At 36.6% G+C, this 22,324-nt stretch overlaps 3 protein-coding genes across 4 annotated transcripts; 2 read left to right on the plus strand and 1 right to left on the minus strand.

Annotated features, from left to right (window-relative positions):
- Nucleotides 1-4,264: 4,264 nt before the first annotated feature.
- Nucleotides 4,265-8,498, plus strand: tacr3l (tachykinin receptor 3-like). Its single transcript, XM_053326283.1, has 5 exons — nucleotides 4,265-4,632; nucleotides 5,429-5,617; nucleotides 5,747-5,897; nucleotides 7,993-8,189; nucleotides 8,279-8,498. The coding sequence occupies exons 1-5, from the start codon at nucleotides 4,265-4,267 to the stop codon at nucleotides 8,496-8,498; spliced, it is 1,125 nt and encodes a 374-aa protein (XP_053182258.1).
- Nucleotides 8,499-10,821: 2,323 nt separating this feature from the next.
- On the minus strand, nucleotides 10,822-13,496 carry si:ch211-145b13.6 (T-cell ecto-ADP-ribosyltransferase 1). Of its 2 annotated transcripts, none has more exons than XM_053334072.1 (4): nucleotides 13,290-13,496; nucleotides 12,926-13,022; nucleotides 11,971-12,641; nucleotides 10,822-11,710 (listed from the first exon to the last, which is right to left on the minus strand). In XM_053334072.1, exons 2-4 carry the CDS (start codon nucleotides 12,983-12,985, stop codon nucleotides 11,635-11,637), a joined length of 807 nt encoding a protein of 268 aa, XP_053190047.1. In that variant the 5' UTR covers nucleotides 12,986-13,022; nucleotides 13,290-13,496; the 3' UTR covers nucleotides 10,822-11,634. The 2 variants fall into 2 exon arrangements, with proteins under 2 accessions (XP_053190047.1, XP_053190054.1); XM_053334079.1 differs by having other exon boundaries at nucleotides 12,926-13,025.
- Nucleotides 13,497-16,294: 2,798 nt separating this feature from the next.
- On the plus strand, nucleotides 16,295-22,275 carry primpol (primase and polymerase (DNA-directed)). Its single transcript, XM_053334143.1, has 14 exons — nucleotides 16,295-16,346; nucleotides 17,241-17,566; nucleotides 18,448-18,542; nucleotides 18,654-18,792; nucleotides 19,132-19,279; nucleotides 19,365-19,445; nucleotides 19,550-19,696; nucleotides 19,863-20,025; nucleotides 20,100-20,197; nucleotides 20,333-20,419; nucleotides 20,969-21,077; nucleotides 21,217-21,293; nucleotides 21,864-21,910; nucleotides 22,027-22,275. Exons 2-14 carry the CDS (start codon nucleotides 17,393-17,395, stop codon nucleotides 22,258-22,260), a joined length of 1,599 nt encoding a protein of 532 aa, XP_053190118.1. The 5' UTR covers nucleotides 16,295-16,346; nucleotides 17,241-17,392; the 3' UTR covers nucleotides 22,261-22,275.
- The last annotated feature ends 49 nt before the right edge of the window (nucleotides 22,276-22,324 follow it).

The following is a 22,324-nucleotide window of genomic DNA, read 5'->3' on the forward strand; positions in this document are numbered from 1 at the left end:
GGAAGAATTACAAAATCGACAGAGGAGGAACTAATGGCATGGCAGTTTATTTGTAACACTTGCTTCACATATTTTGTCTCTGGGTAATTTATCATTGGTACACGCTGAGGAATGAGAGGGAGAAAGTAGGTCAGGTGTGTTCTCTGAGAGCCATATTCACCTCAAAAGGGGCACATAGGACTAAACTATGACATTTAACATCTTTCTTAAGACCAAAAAAATTTTTTTTATGATCCAAACTGCCTTCATTATTATTGCATGTTTCTGGTGCCTCTAACAAACTATGAAATTTGTAATTAGTGCTGAGTTCCAGGTGTTATTGACGACTGCATACCAGGTATAATGGAAATCAATTTGGCCTATAGATTTCAATGTGTTTATAGATTGCTTACTTTCTAAAAATAGTATCCGTATTAACTCCAAGGTCAGATTCACAGACTGAGTCTTAATCATACAGCTTGCTGAATATTACACGTGATCATAGCGTCTTTCAAATTAAAGTCAATGATTGCTCTGATTTTTAGGGCTGATCCATATTATTTTGAAACTGACACAAGGGGGCACTTAACTTTGACATTTTTAAACTCTGCAGATGAATTGGCTATTTAAAGGACCAGTGTGTAAAATATAGTGGCATCTAGTGGAATAGACTTGGCAGAAATAGAATAAAATATTCACATGTGTTAATGAGTAAGAATTGTAATGTTGTCATTATCTCAGAATGAGTCCTTTATATCTATATAGGAAGCGGGTCCTTCTCCACGGAGACTTTGTGACTTTGTTTTTAAAAAGAAACACCTGTCACTTTTGTGGTATTATGGATTTAAATCATAGTATTCCATTTTTAAAGTATCTTTACTATCTAACCCTAACCCTCACACAACCTTGTAAAAATACATTTATATTGTGTGATCACTAGCATTTACAGCATTTATAACAGAATGCCTTGCGTTCTCTTTTCATCATGAAATTTGAAGGTAAAATTATCATTTTAGCAACAGTCATGAAAATGTGGCCTCTTCTCTGATGTGTAACAACATACACATAAACTATCAGACCTCAGAGGTTTGTGTGTTCAGCTCAGTGCCATCATATTGTAAACGTTTCAACACAGTTAGCCATCTTTTAAAGATATGAAATGATGTAAAACATCTCTATAAGTTTACTTTTCTGCACTGCTGTATCAAACTCTCCAGGTCATGTTTTACTGCTATTTGCTTTACACAGATTAAACTACATGACGCACAGATCAGACACCAGACAAAGTGTGACACTCATCTTTCCTGCTGTTTCCCCCTGTGTGATTAAATGATGCCTGAATTATTCATATAAAATAGAGGGGAAACAGTTTTTAATACAACTAATGATATTATCCACCATCACTTAATAGCCTGTGACCTTTTTAGCTTTAGGGACAGGAAGTGTTTAGAGGAGGTTTAAATGGTGACATTTGAGACAGGGAGTGGCCCAAAAAGAGTCCTCTGGGTAATGAGGTCTTACTGAGAGGAAACAGACTTTTTGACCTTCTTGTGGTCTTTCACCAGTGTGCACAACTTGTGTTTATGTGCTCTGCGGAGAATGACCCAAAGACCCGCTGATAAGACTTTGCGGTGTTGCCCTTTCCCTCAGAAAACAGTGAAGGGGAAGTAAAAGTTTATATAGTACACGTATGGAAATAAAACAACACATGAAACAATGCAACATATAAAAACAAGCTCAGCAGGTACACTTTCAGCTAATTGATAGTAATGTACACAGCGGGAGCAAGAGACACTATTTATTCATTGTTTTCTGAGACAGATATGTTCATCAGCTTGAATTTGGATTATAACAACGTTTAAAAAGTATCTGAACTTTTAATAAGGTGAATCTTGTGATGCTTTAAAATTTGAGGTTCAGTCAAGACATACAAATAATTATTCTAACAGCACCAAGGGTTGTCATGACTAAGAGTTACGTGTTGAATTTACACTTATCTTGGTTTGGTGGGTTTGGATATGTTAATTAATAGCTCAGGCAGATAATTGAAATTGTGGATCTAATTCAGATTAAACTTTTCATTGGACACAACAAACTTACAGCTATAGATGTGCTGAATGATAATGCACAGCACTGTTCTTAGGGATCTGATTGTTATACAGCAGTAGGGAATTAATTCAGTACTAACCTTTGTCATGGTTTGCATTATTTTAACTGCGATGAAAGAAACAATCATGGCTTATCTTAACATTTTGTTTTCTTTTTTTAGGTTAATTGGTGACTCTAAATTGCCCATGGGTGTGAGTATGAGTGTGAATGGTTGTCTGTCTCTATGTTAGCCCAGTTATAGACTAATGACCTCTACAGGTTGTGCCCTGCCTCTTACCCAATGTCAGCTGAGTTTGGCTCCAGCTTCCCTGTGACCCTTTGGTGTCTCTGGTCTCTGGTGAGTTTTAGCTACAGAGAACTGGAGGATAACTAGATTCAGCGTTGGAGGCAGGGCCAAGTTCATTCTCATGAAAAAGAAGTAAATGACACCAAAAAAGCCACTTCCCACGATAAAGACATTACCCAGATGACAACTGCATATGACTAACAATTTAATCTTGACTTTCCAAATGTTATCGGACTGAACGAATCACATACTGATCGTGAAATGAATCATTTCACAGGGATTGTGAGCCTTAAAGAAATGTATTAAACATTTTAAAGCCTTTCCTTTTCCAATGAAGTGTACAGGAAGAATGCGTTTTGGGCTGCTGGTGGACCCTGAAGTTGTAATTTCACAGTTTGGCCACTATGTCAAATTGGCTTCAAAGCCCAGCACATTTCTTGGGGGGCTGCTAATCCACAAACTATGTTTCTTTAAAAAAATGATTTAATGAATTGAGTGAACTCTCAGCAGTTCATTCATTCAACTTATCATTTCAAGTTAAAAAACGAAATGACAAATATGAGTTCTGAAATGGTATTTAATTTAAACTGTTTTAAATGATATATATATATATTATGATTATTATTATTACAAAATGTGGGGTGACTCCAGTAAATTACTGTATGATGTCTTACAGTGTGATGTGATGTGTGTGATGTGCCCATAATGATGTTTTGAAGAATCTGCATTTTCAGACTTTTAAACATAATAGTAATGTTACAAAATGTTTTATTTTCAAATTCATTTTTATTTTTGTGTCTCATGTTTTCAATGAGTTTGAGTGTGTATGTTCGTTCTAGACCTCCAGAATAGTCATCTGGCAAATTAATCTTAACTCCATTTACTACCTTTTTTATTTAATCTTTTAATTAATTTGACTGATCTCCAGTTGAACATGAATGCAATTTCGTGGGTTATTTCACTAAAACATTTTCTCTCTGTGCAGACTTCTCTTTTTATCCCAGATCATCTGCGCAACTGGCACAATTCTGACCCTCATGTCTGTCAGAACTAAGACCAGACTGAAAACAGACAAAAAAAACTGTAATCCATTTTATATGTAGAACGTTTATTTTTTTTATATGTTACACTGAGATACACTAACAGACTTCTCCATCACTTTATGGCCCTTACACTTGATCTGTTTTACTGAGCTTATAGTTGCATAATGCACGACCTTAAAATCCTGCAGCTATAAGCTTTGCTTTTGATGGCACTTCTATTAAGGATTAACTGTATCACACTCAGACTGATCCAAGGCTTCTGAGAGCTCTAATGCACCCTTTTTTGAATTAAATGACATTTATCAGAGATTTAACCAACATATTTGAATCATACTATAAGAGTAACAAATGTGAGCAGAATAAACACCTGTTGATTAGGTTTGGGTCATTAAAACATATCAGCTTAAAGGAGGACATTCAATGCACTTAATGTAAATTGCTTTGGACAAAACTACCAAATGGATCCATGTCACATAAAGCAAAGTTGTAAGCAAAGCAAAAATCATAAACCTGTGTAACAAACAGAAAAAGGTTGGATTTTGCTTCAAAATACCATGCAGATATTATTCATGTGGTCTTTGTTGGATTTATGTGGTAAGGACATTTCCCAGAAATTAAAAAAAAAAAAAAAAAAAAGCCTTATCTCTGTTGTGCTTTATTTATTAATTTATTTTATTCTCCCTGTGAGAGATAACACTGACTGGCTGCACAGTACCTCTCTCTCTCTCTGTCTCACTGGTCACATGTTAACACTCTTGCGCGTATGTTGGGCATCAGAGGTGCCAAAGTGATTTATGCCGCCTGTCAGCAGCGGCCTGAAGCAGATGTGACTGTAGATACTTGAGAAATGGCCTCTGAACGGGATGGATCCAACTCTACCAGAAATCTGACGAACCAGTTTGTGCAGCCGGCGTGGCGCATCGCGCTGTGGTCGGTTGCGTACAGCTATGTGCTCTCTGTGGCTGTTTTCGGGAACTTGATAGTGATTTGGATTATTCTGGCTCACAAGCGGATGAGGACCGTGACCAACTATTTCCTGCTCAATTTGGCTTTTTCTGATGTTTCGATGGCTGCTTTCAACACGCTCATCAACTTCATCTACGCGGCTCACGGAGAGTGGTACTTTGGAGAAGTGTACTGCAGGTTTCACAACTTCTTCCCGGTGACTGCGGTGTTCTCCAGCATCTACTCCATGACTGCCATCGCTATGGACAGGTGGAGACTCTGTGTGTGTGGGGGGGAAATGGGATCACACAGTTTACATACTAGAAGGCTTTATCACTGAGTTTCACATAAGAATTGAGAGATAATTGTTTCTTGCAATTATCTTTTTTCCACCATAAAATGATCAGTATAGATTCACACTATAGGTTAAGTAACAGACATTTGGGTCAGTTTACCTTTCCTTATTTAATATTTACAAGTTAAACATTTATGACCATTTTTGATTGTAAGCCATATTTAATTTAAATCTTTTTGCAGTGCTCTAGATTTCAGGATTTGTGACCTTCTGTGCAGCTTATATACACAATCAATTGCACATACACGGTTGTTCTTCTTTGCTTTAGATTTCAGTGTGTTAATCTCAATTTTTTTCAACTATTTGGTTCTTGGTAGTTATTAATTTCACTTTACTAACTTTACTGAAAAGTTCACATCATACTTGCCTGAGCACTAATACATATATTTGCCAAACTATCACTACAGAAGTGCAGCATTATTGCTTCTCTTTTCACTGCCTAAAGGTTGTGAGACATGTTGAATTGTTTCCTTAAGCAGCTTTAGACTTGTCTTTAAACAGATATGCATCACAGTGTTGTGACTCAAGTAATAACATGCATCACTGACGTGGTGAGTGAGTCATAGTAACCTATTCTGCAACATATCAACTGTGAATGTAATGACAGGACTGCACTAAACCCAGTGTACTGAAACTGTTATTTTTGTAATTTGTGAATTAACCATTAACAAATTCACAGTTTAAGACTATGTTGTGACCTCTGACCTGTAGATACGTGGCCATCATCCATCCACTGAAGCCTCGTCTGTCAGCGAAAGCCACAATGGGAATTATTGTGTGTATCTGGAGTCTGGCTGTGATTCTGGCCTTCCCTCTCTGCTATTTCTCCACAACCCGAGCCCTGCCCCACAGGACCCTCTGCTACGTGGCCTGGCCCCGTATGGCCGATGACTCCTTTAAGTGAGTGCACACATGACACATGGATACACACTAACTAACAACAGACACTCACAAACCTTGTTTTTTATCAGTATTCTCCTGACAAATGTTGGCTATAATCTTGTGTTTTGTATGTGTTTTGTTGTGCAGGTATCATATCATAGTGACAGTTCTGGTATATGTGCTGCCTTTAGTGGTGATGGGCATCACTTATACAATCATAGGTGTGACACTGTGGGGAGGGGAAATCCCAGGAGACTCATCTGATAAGTATCATGGACAACTCCGGGCTAAGAGGAAGGTAAAAAATGAGTTCTTTTACTGCATTGTTAGAAATAGTAGAGCAGAGACAGGGCTGATTCAGGCTGAAAAAAGTACTTTATTCTTTGTCTGAGCAGTAAAAACAAAGTCTTTAAAGACAGACATGCAGCAGATGTTGTGTGTAGAATATACCAGATAACAAAAGAAATAAAGAAATACAGCATGAAAAAACAGGATGACAGAATTGTAGATGGATTACATGATGACATGCATGGAAATATCTGATGAGGAGGATGTCGAGCAAGGTTGTCAAGGTGCCACCAAACATATTTGACCTTACAAAGTACCATGTTCACACTGTGTGTTCTACATTTCAACTGGCTGTAAGACAAATTTCCCCTCTGACAGGGAAGTTAACATTGAAGTTGCAAGTTTATTAAAGAAGGAACATAGCTGAAATATTATAGAAAACACTAACTTCAGTAGGCTGAATGTGATACAAATTAGGCTTATTATTTTTCAATTTTCAAGCCAGCTCCCTTTCTGCATAAAATAAAGAAATAATATCAACATAAAACCCAAAACATAACTATTACCTGCACTCTCAACAACTTAAATTAGGAAATAGTACAAAGTGCATTGATGTCGTGCTGTACTCAGTCAGTGTAGCTTCATGCAAACATGACTACTTCTTCAGTATCATCTGCAGCCCAGAAGAGGAGGAAAGAGACATCATCAGCCAAACAGCGCACTGAGTGGTTTGCAGCAGCTACTCAGAGGCTCGGGTTAAACGGGGATTAAGGTCATCACAGTTGTCATGACGAGCATCTATCAAGTCAGCTGCTGGATTAAAAGCAAAGAATACAATGTATTGATGAACATCACAAATACTGCAGGTTGACATGTTGGATTATTCAGAGAGATTTCACAAAGGCTAGGCTGTGGATGTATGTATATATGTATTTCCTCATCTGTGTATCAGCAACTTTTTTGTCATTGACCACTGATCAGTTTCTTCTTAATTAGGCTCATATTTATCTTGTAAACTGAGTGTAATGAAGTAAATAGCAATGCAAATTTCAAAATTGTACCTTGAAAATAGATTTATACTTATTCAGAGACAGTGACAGACACAGGTGCAGGCTCGCTCTTTACAATCTTTTAAAGAGCTTCATTGAAAAAAAAAATCATCAGTGGCTCAGATTGCTGGCAAAATTGAACTGTGGAAGATAAAAGAGATTTATAAATGTCAGGAAACAAAGCTACAAAACAATGTCAGACCTGATTCAAAGGACCACATTGACAAGATGCCATCTGGGGTGGCGATAAGAGGAAGTCGCTTTCATCTCTCTCGCATCTCGCAGATGAGCTTTGGCTGATGCTATAATAGCCGCCTCCTTTTAACCCCTCACAGCCCTGCATTGTGCTGTAAACATGTTGATGAGTTCTGTGGCGCTTCTATCCGCCCTACCTGGAACATGCTGGGTCCGATGCGTCATCACTGACCTTTCCGTCACTTCATATAGCAACCACTTTGAACTCAATGAATGGAGAAGACTGAAGAGAAACAGACAACACACTTTCCACTTCAGAGACAATGTGCATGTAAAAGAGCTGCCATGGCTTCAACCATTCAAAATCACAGTGAAATTAGATTTTTAAATTTCATCACTTGTCCCCGTCAATTCTGAACTGCTGAGCTTTTTAGCATCTTTCAGCTCTTTGTTTTCAGCCCTGCAACTTCACTGTTCAATCTCACTGCTTTTTTCAGTTTGGTTTGCTGCTGCATTATTTATTTTGTTAGCAAAAAGTTGAGTTATTGACCGGGTGTTGAACAAAGTTAAGCATTTACCAGCTAAAGAGACAAATATTTTTGACAGGAGCTATAAAAGGAGCCCCCCACTGGTTACAATGTAGGTAATGTAAGTAATAAAATGAATGATGAATCCCATTTAGCTGGTTCAGATTCAGGGTCCTGGTGTCGTGCATGTTGGCTCACTGTCACCCTGTCATGGTTTACTGGGACACTTGAATAACACTGGTTATGTTATTCGTAACACCTGTGCTCATCCTACTGTGATATGTTAAAAGGTACCTGTTGAAGGATTTTTGCATTTTTCTCGTTTCTCTCGCAGGTGGTGAAGATGATGATCATTGTAGTGGTGACCTTTGCCCTCTGCTGGCTGCCCTATCATGTCTACTTCATTGTGACGGGACTTAACAAGCGTCTGAGCAAGTGGAAGTACATCCAGCAGGTCTACCTGTCGGTGCTGTGGCTGGCCATGAGCTCCACCATGTACAACCCCATCATCTACTGCTGCCTCAACAGCAGGTGGGTACAACTAACACCACCTCACACACATGTAGGTCATGTATGTACATGACAGCAGGATGATATGTTGGTGAATGATTTGGGTGCAGGTTCCGGGCTGGCTTCAAGCGGGTTTTCTGCTGGTGTCCGTTTATCCGAGTGTCGACGTACGATGAGCTGGAGCTCAAAAACACAAGACTCCGTCCAGATCGCCAGAGCAGCATGTGCACCCTCTCTCGGGTTGACACCAGCATTCTCAGCAAAGACAAGAGTACTCACAGGTCAAGGTTCAACTCCGAGTCCATTAATAAAGACAGTTGTCAACAGTAGGTGCAGTTTTTTTCATAGTAGTTTTTTGGGTTGGAAAATGCATTTGAAATGAGTTTTTGTTCACTTGTAGTGCTGAGAAATACTAAATTAACTTCAATGGGTTTGGTCTATTTAAATCTGAGTACAATGTACACAGTACAAGTTCTGCACAGTTCACTTGAGCTCATTGTCTCTTTTTTGCCTCTGCAGTTGGGTAACGTTTCACTTTATCAAAATTCAAATTTAAATAGATCATTTTTGAGATTAATTCTTTTTTCATATGAAATGTATGGTTAGACTTTCATTTGTATTTAGTCATAAAATCCTGCTTTTCATTTTTTTGAAAATAGGTACATTTTGTAAATAAAAGTTTCAACCTTGTAAAATCTTTAAAAAAGTTTCATTCAGTTTGAGCTGATGAATACATATGTGGGTTTTAAAGAACATTTTCAGCACTTCATTGATACCAAGTAATTTTAAATTTTAAATATTGTATTTTTATTTTTATATTTTTTATCACATACTGTATCATTTATTCTAATATATTTTTATTTTACAATATACATGGCAACGGTCCTCAATCCAACAATGCTTCATATGGACTACCATATATTATATATAATATATGAGCTATAAGTGTAATCTCTCTGTAGCTTTCAGTTATCACACATCCCATGATTATTATAATACAGTTTTTAGATACCACAGGAAATATATTTCTTGAGTATGGTGAACAATATCTTTTAAGCTGCTTTTGACATTTTATTGTCACATTTGCATGAGAATGCAATTATATAACATAGCGTAATATACAGTACTGTATGATTTGATGAAATGCTTTACTCATGGTAGAAGTACAGTATTTTTAATCCTATCAGACCATTTAGACAGTGGGTGGTTCTTATCAACAATCACTGCAGCAACAGTATGAATATCACTCTACCCAACTTTAATACCCTAAATGTTTTTTTTATAGTGACACTGATGTTAATAAATTAATCTGTTTAGATGTTACCTGCATTTTATTTATTATTTTTTTAAGTGTGAATTCACAAGTGCTTGTTGGTGTAGTTTTAGTTAGCTGAAGAAAGCATGTGCCATTTTGAATTTGACTTTTGGGGGACTTTTTAAGGTACTGTATATGTAAGTATATATTTTTGTATATAATGAGTATATGTACAGTATGTGTTTGTGTATAAAGGATGTTCTGGTGCGTTCTCATACACCAGTAGACACACCAGCTGTTTGTGCTTCCCTATTAGTGAATATATTGTGTTGCTGCTTTAATGAACTGATTGGATTCAAGTAGTAAACACAGCAACTGCCTGTTACCCATGAAGTTAATACCTATCTGAAGTTCACATCCTTGGTTAGTAGAGCGAGGTATGTAAATGATGTATTTGACTGTGTGAAATGATATGTATGAGATGCTGTTGATAGCTATGTTGTACATGGTTTATTTTGTTAATTAGCCTGGTGAATGTAGAAGGGTTCTTGTTTTGTTTGTTTTATTTAAACCTATTCAGTGCAATGTGTTTTGCCTTGCTTTTATTATGTAGAGTACTTTTTAAATAATTTGAGGAAGCTAAAACTGTGATTATGTTTATTTCCACAGTGCTGAATAAAATAAAGAAGCTGCACCCCTCAGAGACTCTGCCTTGTTTTTCGTGAGGCCAAGGGCTGCTACACTATAAAAACTCAGATTGTGTGCCATGAACCGCTTTCTGTGAGCTGTCATCTTTCAGTGCTTTGAGTGATAATAAAAAATATTTAATCAAACACAAAAGTTAAAAAGTACACTTTCACTTTAAACAGCTTTTCACATACTGATCAAAAATCTTAGTGTCACATGAGATGATCAATTTCATTTCTATGGGTCAAACCTCTTGCATATTATTTCTATCAAACTAAATCAAAATTAAACTTTTTGCTTCATTACTCATTTAATATGATGTTTATTTAAGCTTAGCTTCACTGCATCACTGCTAATACACATTTAGGTTGCAGCATGTGTTTGAACTCTGTAACTGTTGTTGTCACATGAAAAGTTATTTGCTGGTTAGTCCTGAAATTAACACATTTAAATGAATGAAAGGATAGTTCAACCTGTTGTATTTGTGTTTTTATTTCAAAAGGAAAACGTATACATCTAAAAGCTGAAATTGTCATCAGAAATCCCAAATATAGTGAGATGATGATCTGATGAGTAACCCCAGCAAACTATCTTTCCAGCTCCGTACATACATCATAATATATTTAAAACTGGTTCAACTTAGAAGTTAGCAAGTTAAAATTAAAAAATACCTATTAAAATGTGAATTAACTCAACCTACTTCGAACAGTTGAATAAATTGCAGGTATTAAGTTGAATCAACAATTGTTGAGTCACATTGATGAAATGTCACTCTGTGCTCTCTTTAAATATTGTCAGTTTGAAGAGTCAGTTTTTCATTCAACACAAACTACTTAAAGCTCTTGTTGTCCATCATGTTTGCATTGTTTTCATTTTTAAAAAACTACCATGACTTATCTCAGCGTGTATTAAAGGCACCGAGCAGGTTTCCATCATGTATACTTTCTTTAAACTAAATCCAAAAGTTCTCTAGACAGTTTTTAACTCTCAAACAATTTATGCTGGAACATCTGCTAATATGCTGATCATGTTTCTTTAAAAACTTAACAAGTTGAGAGGACTCTCAGCTGTGTGTTTTTAAACTTATCATTTGAGGTCAAAATACTTCAGGTCAAGTGAGCTTAAGTTTATAAGTTCAAAAATGGTCTGAAAATGTAGACAAAACATTTTTAGCTGATATAAAACTTACATATTTAAGTAAATAACAAAATTTGAGTTGATTTGAGTAAATTCCTACATGTTTACAGTGCATGCAGTGTATAGTAGAGAGATAGTCTCAACATGATAGAGAATGTAAAATATACTGTAGATATACATAAAGACAAAAAACACCCTCAGTCTAAAATTCAGAAAATGTGATGAAGGTAAAAACAGTGATAGGACTATATTTATGCATCAGACTATAATAACACAGCAGTGGGAAAAGTATCACAGCAAGGCATCTTGTTCATTTTGCAGCCGTACTAAGGAGTGTGTGGTGTTGTGATAACTCCCAGAGCATTCTAAGACAATGAGTGGTGATGCTCAGCAGTTAAAGAAATAAAGAGAGAACACCACAAGCACCAACACAAGCCATTTAGTGGAGACGTCGGCTGGTGAGCTGCAGAGATGGAAACAGAGAGAGAACGAGGCATCAGTATCGTATTAGCTACAGTTGTAATAGCCTGTTAAAATATCTTGAAGTTTTTAAACAATAACCAATTTTACATATCGCTATAGTAACTAGGCAGAACTTTTCTGAGCTTTGCATCTATTTCAAACATATTTCACATTATTTTTCAACATTCATATATCACACACATGTATAGAGCCTCAAAACATGAGCAAATGTCATGTTGGTTATGAACATTTAAGCCTTACCGTGAGAACATGTAACAGTTGTGTGAGCTGGCCATTCTTGAGTGTTTCAAAATGATCTCATTGTATTCATCATGTTCTTTTGTATCTACCACTGTGAACTCTTCACTTGGAGATATGACAGCATGATCTTCATCCACGTTGCAAAAGCCTTCCAGGTTGACAAAGAAGCAAGTGGTAAATCTGAATAAAGTTCCCTCGTCAGGTTCTGTAAGCAGTGATGTGTCTGTATCAGCTAAGATGAATCTTCCAAATCTCACCTTTGAGTCAATTTTTGCTTCGTATTTATCGTCCGAGATAAAACCCATTTCTTTACACTCCTCTGGATTCTGCAACCTCATGGAGTCCGTGAGCAGGAAGTGAAGAGACTTGAATTGGAAATAGTTTTCATAGGTGCTAACATTTCCTCCCATTGTTTCCACTGCATTGTTAAAGTCTTCTATGTGTTTGCCTCCGTTTTGAAACACCAAAAGTGCATCAGTATGCTCCTGTACTCCTCCAGGGATCTGTTTTGAACATTTCTTCTTGCCCCACTCTGACTGGAGTCCCTCACTGCTGTTTAGCTCTTGTCGTAACAGGCCTGACTGAACCATCTCCAAGGCCTTTGTGTTGCATCCCTTGTACAGGTCGTCTACTGCTTCTGGGGCGATGGTCAGCATTTTTACTGCAGTCACCTTTAATTGAGTGTTGAATTTAAAATACAGCTTCAAGAGAAGATTTATGATTCAATATGCATTTTTATATACATAAAACCCTGAGGAAGGCAAGTGGTGTATTTTTTTTAATAATTTTCTATCTTACATTCATCAAAGCCTCTGTATTTTTAACCATCCACTTGAGTTACTGGATTTTTTTCTTCATACCACACCCCACCCATTGATCTGGACACATTTAATCCTTTTTAAAATTACATCACAACAAGTTTTGATTGGCTATTTGCAAGAGAAATAACACTTACTTTGTAGCAGAGAGCTGTGAAAATCACAACAGAAAGAAGTGTTTTTCTTCTGCACCACATTTTGAAACGGCTCTTCTCGTCTTCTTATCTGCACAGACTACTGCAACAGAATTAAAAGAAAAGCAGTGCAGGATCAGACATGAATAATGACTTCCATGAATAATGACTTCCATGACGTTATACAAGTTCAGAAATAAAATCTTCGGCATAACTTGGTCTCTTGCGCAAATACTTTGTTTAAACAAGCCCTCAATCTCCTCTTATCAGTTTTCTTCCTTGCCATGCAGGGCCTCTCAGACCATAAACACAAATATTCAACCATTAAAATGAAAAGCAAATGCTGTAGAAGTTGTGAGGCACATACCTTAAACAAGGAGTATTCATATATGTAAGCAAATCATGAAATCAAGTCTGTGTACATCAGACTGCAGGGGTGTGATCATTCTCCGCAGGACACTGTGAGAAGATAGAAAAAGCTTATCTCACACAGCACTCTTCCTGCGGGAGGAAATTGCACACCATTAGGGATCCTGATACTTGGTCATTTCTTGTGCCAGAGCGACTGAGTTACCGTAGCCTGTTTTGAATCTGTTGCTGATGTTTTGAGATATATGTCCCGCCCAGCAAAACTGTTAGTTGTCTTCATTGCCTGTTTAAGCACATGCTCTGTTTTTCTGTCTTCCTGGTAATTTTTGGGATACATTCAGAAACTGGCAGTTTTCCTTTGTTTTCTACTTAAAGAGGAGGTTCGTGGGCTGTCTTAAAACAATACTGATATATTCATATTTACACTGGAACAGTTTTTACTTGCTATAATAATGAATCCTGCTCAAACTGGCCATTGAAACACCCCTTGACAGCATGCTTCAGTGCAAATGCCTTCCATTGTTTATCTGAAGTCAAGATGAGGCTTCGGCAGTTTGACGTCATCAGATCAAGTGGATATTTTCAACAACTGCATGAAAGGAAATGCACTTGCAGAATGTAGTCTCATCTAAGTCAGACATGTTTTCAGACTGTGCATGATATGAATTTTGAATATGATTTTTAAAATATACAATACATTTATTTGTCACTTATGTGTATAAGTCAAATCAAGCAGAAACTTTTATGAAAAAGTACAAAGAAAATGCAGTTATCAACTCATTCCAAAAGTTTTTGTCATTTCATGACTTAATAGCTAGACTAGGCTGCAAGATGACTTATTTGAAACCCATTATTTCTATTGCATTCAGTATAGCATCATTGCACAAAACAATTGTTTAATGTAAAAGCAGAATAGAGCTGTAAAAAAAACATTTACTAAAGAAAAGTCTAGTAAATGCCCAATAGATGATACATAACATTTCCTCCTGCATAAATACATACCTGATGACCGTGTTCAGTGTTCAGTGTTTATGTTTTCTGTGCTTTTCCTTTGAGACGGATGTGAGCATTTTTCCACGGAAGGTTATGTTTCACAAGTTGACCCTCACTTCCTTCCTTTCCTACTTGCACAATATAATCCTGATGGGATGGGCTTGTAGAGCACGCTGATGCTGACTCACAATTCTTTTCTTCTTACGAATAACTGTTTTTTCTGTGTGGGAGGAGTGTCTGATGGACAACATCCCATCCTGTCCAAGGAGTGCCAGGCTGTAATGCAGTATGAGAGAATAAATGTATGGAGTCTTGTGAGTTTTCAGCAGTTAATTATAATTAATTAAGTACTTTTTTTAAAAAGCAGTCTATAAAACGAATAATCAAATTTACTTATATATTGTGGCATAGCCTACATTAGACTCTAAAGTTGAAAAAGATCATGGACATTACAGAATCCAGTCAGCATTTCTGTTTAATTCTGTCTTACATAAATGATATATTCATGACATTGTTTAAATACATTTTAAAGGCTTTAAAATGTTACTTTTTGTTGCAGCAATAATAATTAAAATAATAATAATAATTTATGAGTTGTCCACCACTAAATGCAGATGCGTGAATGTGCATCCGTAAATTAGTGATGGAAACAGAACAGTCACATGAACCGGGATGTGGGCTACATAAGAACTGCAGACGTTTGCAATTTTTTATTTGCATTTGGACTTGATACAGGTTGACCTGATGCAAAACCTGTCTGCTAGAAACTGCATACCTGATCACCTGGGAAACATCTGTTGACAATGAGCTGTGGTATACCTAAAGAAGAAGAAACCAAGAGGACAACCTTATTGTAAAAGTGGCCTTCTGCTGAAGAAATGGCTTCTAGTGGACCACCTGTGGAGAAGCACTGAGTCAAACGGTGGATCAACTACTATACAGGTGACACATCTTTTAGTATGATGCCTAATATGTTAATTATTCTCACTGATACCCTTAAAAAGTGTTTCAGTACATTATGACTTTATTCATATAAATTGTTGAAGTTAAAAATGTACAATTCATTCACCTCTTTGAAAAAACACAGATTTCTCTGTTTAAAATGAATATTAAGTGGTAGGAGTGTGCTGATTTTCCCTGGATAGGTGTGGAATGCGTTAATACAGGTGTAGTGATTTGAATTAATAACTATTTAAAATTGTAGCATTGCTTATTTTACTGAATTAATAGATCTGAATACTTCTTCCACCACTGCAGTTAAGACAACCAGGTCTGATAACCAGGTTAATTTGTAAATTGAGACAATTTACACAGTTTATTGTTAACCAGGGAGCATTGGAGACAGTGACAGGTCTGGCAAAGTACATTATGCGCATGAATGTTCAAACTTTTACGCACAGATGGTGTGAGACTCTCTGACAAATCCCTTAGTGCTGAAAACAGTCCTGAAAGAATTTTTGAAAATCAAAATAAAGTCTTTAGACTCACTCACACACTCACATTTGTTTTGACAAACTCTATTTTTAAAAAGCTACTATCTCAATCTGCAATCACAAGACATACCTCGTTCTATTCTGTTCCCATGGCTCTTCATTTTCTTTTGACTAGCATTTTCGTCCTGTCCTGTCCTGTCCCATCCTATCATATCCTATCCTATCCTTTACTGTTCTCTGCTATTATTTCATTTGACCACCTGGGCTGCTGCTGTTCACTCTGGATGAAAAGGTGATTCTGAGCTTTATACATTTAGTTTATTTAATATAAGTGATTTAATCATTAAAGTTTGCCTCACTAACATTTTTTATCCTTGTTTTCTCTTATCCTACTCTTAAACAGGTTTCGGCAGGATGATTTTTATTGGTTAGAGCCAGGGTGAGAATATCAGGATAAACCAATCAGAGGCAGAGGAGGGCGGGTCATGACACCGGAAATACATGATAGGCGCGCCAAAAAGAAAACAAGACGAGTGTAACCACTGTCAGAGTCTCCAGCCGGAATATTTAACATTAACACAGATTAACGTCCGTTACAGCACTGTTTCACCATGGAACAATAACTAAGGGTGAGGTTTCACTCGTACGTCATTACAAAAACGGAAACATTGTCAGATAATTTAGGTTAATTTACGCATAAATACGGCTTTGACGCTCAAGTGCTGCTGTTTACAGTGTTACACTTCAGAAGTAAAGCAATGTAATGTCACAGTGTCAGTATATTGTTTTAGCTGTTGGTGGGAGAAGTATCCTGACCTTACCTTACTTTACTTTCGAATTCACTGAATGTCTTTTACAGCTTTATTAAGTTAATTCTGAGGTTAAACATACTGATAAATAAACTGAAAATATAAAAAATACTGCAATTTAAATTTTTACAACAAATTCAACCCTAACAGTTACAATATTTAAAGTTTACAGTAGCTTCACTGCGATGATCCACATAACATGCTCTTAGCACCAGCAATAATAATCCAGTTATCTGTAATAATATAACACTGACAGGCCTCTCTGCAGTCAGTACTTTTTTCTTTTGATGCAAAGTGGAAAAGTAACACATTGAATACAGGATGTACTTAAACTGAGTCATTGTGATGAGTACAAGTAGCTATTCTGCAGTATAATTATACTGAACATCTAATGAGTGAAATTGAATTGAATTCAAAATATTGTCAGTATCAAAAGTAAAAGTACTCGTTATGCAGATTAACTCCTTTAAATTGTATTATTGTATAATTATTATTGATGTCAACAAAGTGTGAATGTTAAAATTAAGTTGAAAATATTTTGGGATGTTTAATAATCTATAAAGATGCATTAAATGTAATCATATTTTACTGATACTGATCATATGTTGGTATGTAAAAGTTGGGTCTTCAATAATATAGTTTAGCTACTCCCCACTTGTGTCCCATCAATCAATTAATCAACGTTATTGATTTTTACTGTTCAATGGATGACAGAAGGACTGAAGTGCCCCCGAAAACGACATTTCTACCAGCTCCAGGACGCTGCACTTACTGATTATCTCACTAAGGAGGTGAACAAAGGATGAACAAGCTTGGCTGTGGCTGCAGTAAAGGCTTGAATAGAAGAAGTCAGTAAGCACCTGAGGATGAAGAAGTGGGGAGACCGACTGAAGAAGGTTGAGCAGCTGGCTCAGTCGTTTCAGCAGAATCCTCTGGCCACACGCTACAAACCTCGACTGTGGCCATGTCAGCCTTCCTCCATCTGGAAGCTCTTCCCTCGTCAAAGTTTGGCTATCAGCTTCGCTCAGAGCTGCAAAGAGGTACAAAAATACTTTGCTGACGCTGATCTGCCCATGTTATCTGTAGGGTTTGAAAAGTCTTGAGGAGCACTGAATTGGAACGTATTAAAATGTCTTTATGGCTGCAGCTAATGATTATTTTTTATTCTCAATTAATCTCATTTTCTCAGTGAATCGATCAGTCGTTTGGGCTATAACATATCAACAAATGGTGAAAAATGTCAACCACTGTTTTCCAAAAGCCCAAGGTCAACCTTAAATATCTTGTCTTGCCCCGATGAACAATTCACAACCCAAAGATACTCATTAACTATCACAGATGACCAATGAAACCAGAAAATACTTATTTACATTACATTTTAGAAGCTGGAACAAGATCATTTTTGTATCTTTTCTTACAAAATGACTCATAACAATAAATTGTTCATCATAATTGTTGCAGATTAAATATCTGTCTGTTGACTTATTCATTCATTGACTAATCACTGCAGCTATAAATGTCTTAAAGTTCATGTATAAAAATCTGAAATGTTTTTTGTGGCATTTTCAGTCAGATCTGTAGCAAACTTTGTCACTGCTGCCAGCTACAGTGAGCAAAAGGAAAGTGTTGATTTTTAGTAAATGTCATAAGCTTTTAATTAATATATCATCAATAATTATTGTTGTATACATTTGTGAATTAGTAAAAAAAATGACATAATAATAGATTATTTTCAGCCACATTGTCCTTAATGGTTTTCCATCATACTTTCTTTCGTTGGTCGATGTGACTGTGAAGGAAACTAAACTTGGAGAATCCTGCAGAAATGATGTCTCTCTTCAGTTTGCACCTTAGATTTTCTTTTTATCACCTGTGTGAGTTAAAAAAAAAAATCTGACTCTTGTACTCTAACATTTTTTAGGCTGTTCATGTTTTTGCGCTTGAAAAAGAAATGTCACCACAGGGTCAGAGGATCTTCCTGGTTACCAGTTACACCGAGCTGTGGCATTATTACAGGTGAAGACCCCCCGGACTACTTTGTAAAATTATGAACATCTATTATTGTATTTATGAATAGATGTGATGATGTGTTGTCATAGTGATCCATTCCTTGTTTTTAATTCTCAGGACCTACACTCAGACCTTGATGCACTGCTATGAGGTGATACCAGAGGGCACTGTCTGTAAGCTTTACTTTGACTTGGAGTTCCACAAGCCGTCAAACAAAGAGGCTGATGGGAAAAACATGGTGTCGTCACTTATCCAGGTTTTGTTCATTTTTTGCAGCTTCACTGTCGATATATTTTATTTGTTTCTGTCTCATCATGTTTTTATAGAGCAGCTTGATTCACACAATGATGAACAGCTTTGAAATATTAAAAATGTAAAAACTGTTAAGATTGTCTTGTTATTCCAAGCTGTAGGGTAAATTCCTTATTAGTTTTCAAATTCTATCATTGAGACTTTTTTTTTTTTAGCATATTGAATTTAAATAAAGACCATCTGGCCACATGTTAAGAGTTTGGTCTGTAGTTCTCTTCCATTATACTGCATGCATATCTTAATTTTTTTTCTCCCTTTCTGTGTTTTGTTTTTGCATTGACAGTATGTTTGTGAAAAGCTGATGGACATTTATGGGATTGAATGCTCTGCAAAAAACATCCTCAATCTTGATTCCAGCACAGAAGAGAAGTTCAGTCGTCATCTTATCTTCAATCTCCCAAATGCGGCTTTCAAAGACAACATACATGTTGGTAGGTTAAATGTGGAATAGAAGCCTGTTACATTTTATTTAATATGTAATATATTAATATTTGGTCTGATTTTTTTCCTTTTTAGGAGCATTTATTCATGCAATTCTTCAGCAAGTCTTGAGCATAACCAAAAGTGGTAGTTGGATTAATTCAACAGCACAAAACAGTGAAACAGGGTTTGTCTTTTTAATCCTGTGAAATAAAATTGTCTTATTTACTCTGCAGTCATCACTATGTGTAACTGTTCTCAATGATATTCTGACAACAGAGCAAATGCTGATTGTGAAGTGAAACCAGCAAAGACAGATGAGGAGGCTGAAAGTCCGCAGACCAAAAAGCGTAAACAGGAAGAGAGAGACCTCAGCTTCCTTCGGGTGAAAAACAAAGATGGCCAAGATTGTCTCTTTGTTGATCTGGGTAAGACAAATTTCAAGTTGGTGTTTTTCCTTTTTTTACCCTTAGACAAATGCAGTTACATAGCATAATTCCTATCCTTTAGCCCATTTTCACGTATACTCTCCTCCTGTATGAACCTGTGGATTACAATTATAACAGTAACATTATAACATTATTACACACACAGGAGTTTACACCAAGAACAGAAATTTCCGCCTTTACAAGTCATCAAAAGTGGGAAAGAACGCTGCCTTCATTGTGGCAGACGACAACAAGTTCATTACCAAACCTGAGCAGGGTGTCTCTGCAGAAGAAAGCGTATTCTTGGCATCAATAGTGTGTAATGTGAGGTATGTTGATAACAACTGAATATTTTTCTGTGTGTTGTTAATATCATTTCTACCAAACTGATTTCTGTTTTCAGCTTCACAGGTCAGAGGATTCTTACGTGGGACATCCCACAAACAAAGGGCAGTAAAAGCACAGGGCCTCATTGCCAGCAGGAAGCAGTGATACATCCAGGTAACAAAGAAACTGCTCTCTGTAGTGTGTATAATAATCAGACAGCATATGATCATAAATATTATAGATACTTGTAGCTTGATATGTTCAATCGTTTTCATGTATGAACCCCTCCCCCACCCCCGGTATTGGCAGGCACAATCTCTGGCTGCCTGTCGTCTCCTCACCAAGAAGTCGATGACTTTGTGTTAACTGTGGTTAAAAAGGACGGCATACAAGGAAGTAAGTGCTTGAGCGGATACAGAATGCCCTCCAGTAGAAGATCTGTCAATTATAAAGCATTTCACAAGACGACATCCACGTTATAGCTGGGCATTATACCAATATAGTATGAATATCATGATGGGAGACTAGATATCATCTCAAATCTTGGTTATCTGTGTTGATTCCTCATTAGAATTGTGAAATAGCTTGAATTTATGTTTTTATCTGTTATAAGCTACTTTAAAGTCAAATGTCAGATGTTTTTTTTAGCATATGATCACTGTAGGTGAGAGAAATTAACAATTGATATTCCTACTTATTTGATCATCCCATACACAACTGATTCTTTAAGAAAAATCATATGTACAAATCAGCTTGTTATGTATGTCAAAAACATGTTATAAGGTCAAAAATATTGTGATGTTTAATTTATCACACACACCTTTTGTGTAAGAACACCTTGCAAAAAGTATTTAGTATTTGTCCCCAGAAGATGTAAAGACTGATGTGTGTGTAAGTGTGTCAGTGACATCAGGACAGTCGTGTCTCTTATGTTCACATCAACAGGCATCAGACGATGGAACTACTTTGCTGCTGAACAACTGCTCGTCTACGACATCGTCAAATACCGCTGGTGTGAAAATGTGGGCCGCTTCCATAAAAGCAACAACATTATGTATGAATGCTTTTTAATGTTGTGTAGTTTATCATCTGTGTGTGTGTGTGTGTGTGTGTGTGTGTGTGTGTGTGTGTGTGTGTGTGTGTGTGTGTGTGCGTGCGCCGTCTGTTTGACTTGGTCTCATCTTCTTCTGCAGGATTGTTGTGGATCTCAAAGAAGAAGCTTGGTACCAGAAGTGTCACGATCCTGAATGCAAGAACTTCAGATCCTCAAGTATGTCACCGTATTTCAAAGAAAAAATATAGTAAAGCTTTATTTTACAGGCCTCTTCATTTTATACTCATTTCTTGGATATAAATCTGAAGTGGATCATGGAATAAATTGCCGGTTTTAGAGGTTAATTTGTATTACATTTTACACAGATGGTTGTGCAGTTTGGTACAAATCATGAGAAAAAAGAAAAAAACTGTTGATTTGGTTTAGTTGGTAAGAACTTATTCATTTTTCTTCACACATAGTTGTGAAATTAAGAAATTATTTCCCATGTGTAGTTTTCTGTGTAAAATGATAAGTCAGCATATTAGGACATTTCTTTGAAAGGGTATTTGGTAATATATGAAAAAATGTGCTTATTACAGAGTTTTTAAGAAACAACCTAATATGTAGTTTGAATATTTTCTGTCAATTGAAGAATTGTAAAGAATCTAATTTATTGAGAGTTTTTGAAAATTAACAACTATTAACCCAAAATATAAAGAGTGGATACTGATATTTTGATAATTAATTTGATACATTACAGATGGTGACACACCTAAGCTGAGCTCAACTATTTTCATGTTACAGGTCACCCGCTGCCACAGGAGATCTGCGTCAGCTACATCATGACACTGGTTAATTCATTTTATTTCTGCCATTTTTTATGACTGAGAAAGTCAAAAAGTCTACATCCTGCAGTGTTCCTCACAACATACAGCAGACTGTAATCGTGTGTTGTATTCACTGACAGGATGAGGAGGACCAGGCGTACTTAATGGATGATGCTGGCAACATTGAACCCAGCCAGACACTAAAGCAGGTGTCACTGAGCAGAGTGTGTCCAGAGGAGGAACCTGCTGATGCGTGGGGAAGTGGACAGGAAGACCAGGACTACTTAGAAAGCCTCGAGGACTTTGAACAGAACGGCGGGGAGATCTCAGATCAGCTTCTGCTCAACTGCATGGCAGACTTTGATTCCCATTAGAAGGTGATGTTATTTTGCACAAGACCATTGAATATACTTATTAATGCCTTTTATCGAACCATTG

Source organism: Scomber japonicus, chromosome 2, assembly GCF_027409825.1.
Source record: "Scomber japonicus isolate fScoJap1 chromosome 2, fScoJap1.pri, whole genome shotgun sequence".
NCBI classification, from domain to species: domain Eukaryota; kingdom Metazoa; phylum Chordata; class Actinopteri; order Scombriformes; family Scombridae; genus Scomber; species Scomber japonicus.